Genomic DNA, 4,010 nt, shown 5'->3' with positions numbered 1-4,010 from the left:
TGAGGAAGGGGTTCAAACAGGGAGGTGGAGGCCACCAGGGAACGAGACTCGTCTCCTCCAGCTCAGGTTGTGTTTCAGTGTGGACTCTCTCTCTTTCTCCCGCTGTCTGGCGTCATCTGACGAGGAAAAGCGCTGTGAATCCTCTCTCTGTCTGACTTTGCTCTAGATCCCGGAGGCTCTCGGTTTCCTCTTCGTTCTCTCCTGTAAGAAACTCCAAGAGCAGATAGAGAAAAATGGAGGCCATTAAGAAGAAGATGCAGATGCTGAAGCTGGATAAGGAGAACGCCATCGACCGAGCGGAGCAGGCCGAGTCTGATAAGAAGGCAGCAGAAGACAAGTGCAAACAGGTGAGACTCGGATCTGAGACTGATGAGTTCAGTGAGACGATCCTTACAGAAAGTGCTTGTGATGCCATTGTACAGTGATGCTATCAGATGGTTTTACTTTCATATATACTGTATGCTGTTTAAAAGTTTGGATACTTTACTGAAATGATGTTTTTCATGATTTTTAAAAATATTTTACTCTAAAGCCTTCTATATAACTGCTTAAAATGAGTTTTGAACACTAAAAAAAGACTTTTCATCAAATATTATTTGATCACATTTTACAAGTAATTACTATTTCAGTCTACACTCTTAAAAATAAAGGTGCTTCACGATGCCATAGAATAACCTTTTTGTCTAAATGGTTCCATAAAGAACCTTTAACATCTGAAGAACCTTTCTGTTTCACAAAAGGTTCTTTGTGGCGAAAGAAGGTTCTTCAGATTATAAAAAGGTAAGAAAGAGATGGTTCTTTAAAGAACCTTTGACTAAATGGTTCTTTGTGGAACCAAAAAAGGTTCTTCTATGGCATCACTTGAAGAAGCTTTTGAAGCACCTTTATTCTTAAGAGTGTACTTCAAAATTTCACATTTAATTCAGTGTTACTTGCTGTTTCTTTGAATTGTTTGTGAAGTTTACTAGCAATTTCTGAGTGAAAATAGTTTCAAAGTAGATCATACACGTTTTTTCAGGATTTTTCTGCAAAATAGTTTTTTTCTATTATTTTTTAATTATTTAATAATAAACTAAATAAAATAAATAAATTGCCATCTATCTATCTATCTATCTATCTATCTATCCATCCATCCATCCATCCATCCATCCATCCATCCATCCATCCATCCATCCATCCATCCATCCAAATAGATTTAAGATGTTTTTTTTTTTGTTAACATAGATTTTAGATTTTTTTTGACATTTCTGATTGATACTGGATACTATAAATTGGAGGAAAATATAACTTTTTTTAAAAACAAAACTAAGAGTATTTATGTATGTATGTATGTATGTATGTATTTTATTATTTATTTTATTTTATTTATTTATTTTATTTATTTTATTTTATTTATTTGTTTATTTATTTATTTGTTTATTTATTTGTTTTGTTTTGTTTTGTTTTGTTGTGGAAAAGTGTAATCAAGTGTCCGGTGCACATGTTCCTCCTTCAGTAGTTTACATGCATCCCAGAAAGCAACTCATGAAATTGACTGATGAAGGCCCAGGATCAGAAGATTTTTTTTGCAGTGATACCATAGAAGAACATTTGGGTTCTACAAAGAACCTTTCAGTGATCAGTTCCTAAAAGAACCACTTTTTTCTTAGTGTGAAGAACATTCTAGTAATCTAAAGAACATTTTTTCACTATAAATAACCTTTTGTGGAATGGAGAGATTCCATTGATGATAAAAGTTCTTCATGGAACCATAAGTGCAGTCTCTAAATCTCTAAATGTGAATAATTCTCTATATTTTTGGCAATATGGCATGGTTGACTGGTTCTGGATAAGGGAAACTGAAGGAGGGTGGCGTCATTCCCAGACATTCCGGGCATCCGCGGGGATGGTGAGGACTTTAGGGAGCACAGGAATAATCCAGAAGCGTGCCAGCTGTTTCTCTGTGTTTGGAGATGTTTATGACTCTCTGGAGTGCAGCATCCCACAAATCTCTCAACATCCCCAAACATTTCAGAGATACAATATGTCTGGATTCTAAACATTTTCATTTCACTCATGAGCTGTTCTTATGGGACATTAAATGGATGCCTGACAGTTTTTGACTTTGACTATTCCATGTCAAAATCTTTATTCAAAATAAAGCCTCTTTACTGAATGTTTAAGAGCCTTAAACATCCATTGAATCTTTCCCTCCACAAAAGGTTCTTTATATAATGGAAAAAGCTCTTTAGATTTGTAAAACGTTCTTCATTAAGAAAAAAGGGGTTATTTTAAGAAACAGTTTACTGAAAGGTTCTTTGGTGAGCCAGGAATGGTTCTTTATGTTTAAGAGTGCATATTTTAGCATTTATTTTTTTTATTGCTAATCTTTACTAGATACATGTGTTATTATCTTATTTAACTATTTATGTTTATGTTATTTACTTTAACTCTGATCATTGTATACAGAATAGCAAGTGGTTAGGAGAAAAAAAGGTCAAAATTGCACGTGGAACTCTACATCTTACAATGGAAATAAATAAAATAATTACAAAATTACATATTAATAAATTATATAAAATATTTTTAATAAAAGTCTTTTTTATTTTTAATAAAGTAGTACTCTTATTAATAATAATACAAAAATGTTTTTTTTATTTTATTTTGTAATTAAAATGCCTTAATTTAAAATCAGCTGTTACATTATTAATATCTTGCATAAATTCATTTTATCAACAGCAAATGTTAACAAAGATTAACCAAATACAGGTCACTTTTTCCTTCCACTCAACTTTCTGTTAACATGCTTGGATACAGCACTCTGTGAACAGCCAGCTTCTTTGGCAATGAATGTTTGTGGCTTACCCTCCTTGTGAAGGGTGTCAATGATTGTCTTCTGGACAACTGTCAGATCAGCAGTCTTCCCCATGATTGTGTAGCCTAGTGAACCAAACTGAGAGACCATTTTGAAGGCTCAGGAAACGTTTGCAGGTGTTTTGAGTTGATTAGCTGATTGGCATGTCACCATATTCTAATTTGTTGAGATAGTGAATTGGTGGGTTTTTGTTAAATGTGAGCCAAAATCATCACAATTAAAAGAACCAAAGACTTAAACTACTTCAGTCTGTGTGCATTGAATTTATTTAATACACAAGTTTCACAATTTGAGTTGAATTACTGAAATAAATGAACTTTTCCACGACATTCTAATTTATTGAGATGCACCTGTATGCCTGGTTCATTGTATATCGTAACGTATCGTATCATATCATATCATATCATATCATATCATATCATATCATATCATATCATATATATCATATTATTTAGAACTGCAGCTCAGGGACTATCTCATATGCAGTAACTATCTTCATATTGTATAGTGTAATAATATATATTGTATTAATTGAAGCTGGAGATTTTAATCACAGATCAGATCTACAACAAACAACAACAAATCAAATAAATCGGATTAATCTGTTTTGAAAACATTTGCTATATATATCTTTAGCTTCAATTAATACAATATAATAAATAATGATAATTACTGCAAAAGACTCTGAGTTCAGACATGGTTTAGTTTTGCCATGTTGTAACTGCTCACTGGAGACGCTGATGGAATGTAAGTGTTGATGATCAGAAGATTGCAGATTCTAGAATTAGAATCACACAAACAGAATTCCAGGTCAGTGATGCAGACAAACACAGATCTGCTGCTCATACGTGTGTCAGGTGGAATAGATCCTGTCAGTCTGACATAATCACACATCAGTGATGTTTAGCTGCAGCTGCACAGACAGACGTCTCTGAGGACACGCTCATTGATCACAGTGTAATAATGCTGAGCTGTCTGATCATATTTATGGCCTCATTAGTGCAGATGGACTGTTAGCATGATCTGAAAATACACACGTTTCCATGTTTTATGGGGACATTCCATAGGCGTAATGGTTTTTATACTGTACAAACTGTATGTGCTATTGCCCTACACCAACCCTACACCTAAACCTACCCCTTACAGGAAACTTTGT

General features: G+C 33.8%; 1 protein-coding gene across 4 annotated transcripts in view; it reads left to right on the top strand.

The window, feature by feature from the left end:
- LOC107696831 (tropomyosin alpha-1 chain-like) overlaps positions 1-4,010 on the top strand; it is a 21,072-nt gene continuing 17,062 nt past the window's right edge. For 2 of the 4 annotated variants that reach the window (XM_016497353.1, XM_016497360.1), the window contains exon 1: positions 73-347. In XM_016497353.1, the coding sequence (XP_016352839.1) occupies positions 234-347 (114 nt within the window). In that variant the 5' untranslated portion in view covers positions 73-233. The other 2 variants (XM_016497344.1, XM_016497335.1) reach the window with 2 other exon arrangements.

This window comes from Sinocyclocheilus anshuiensis, unplaced genomic scaffold (genome assembly GCF_001515605.1).
Source record: "Sinocyclocheilus anshuiensis isolate Anshui unplaced genomic scaffold, SAMN03320099.WGS_v1.1 scaffold217, whole genome shotgun sequence".
Classification (NCBI taxonomy): Eukaryota; Metazoa; Chordata; class Actinopteri; order Cypriniformes; family Cyprinidae; genus Sinocyclocheilus; species Sinocyclocheilus anshuiensis.
The sequence above is the reverse complement of the archived record's forward strand: the minus strand, read 5'-3'. Positions and strand labels throughout refer to the sequence as shown.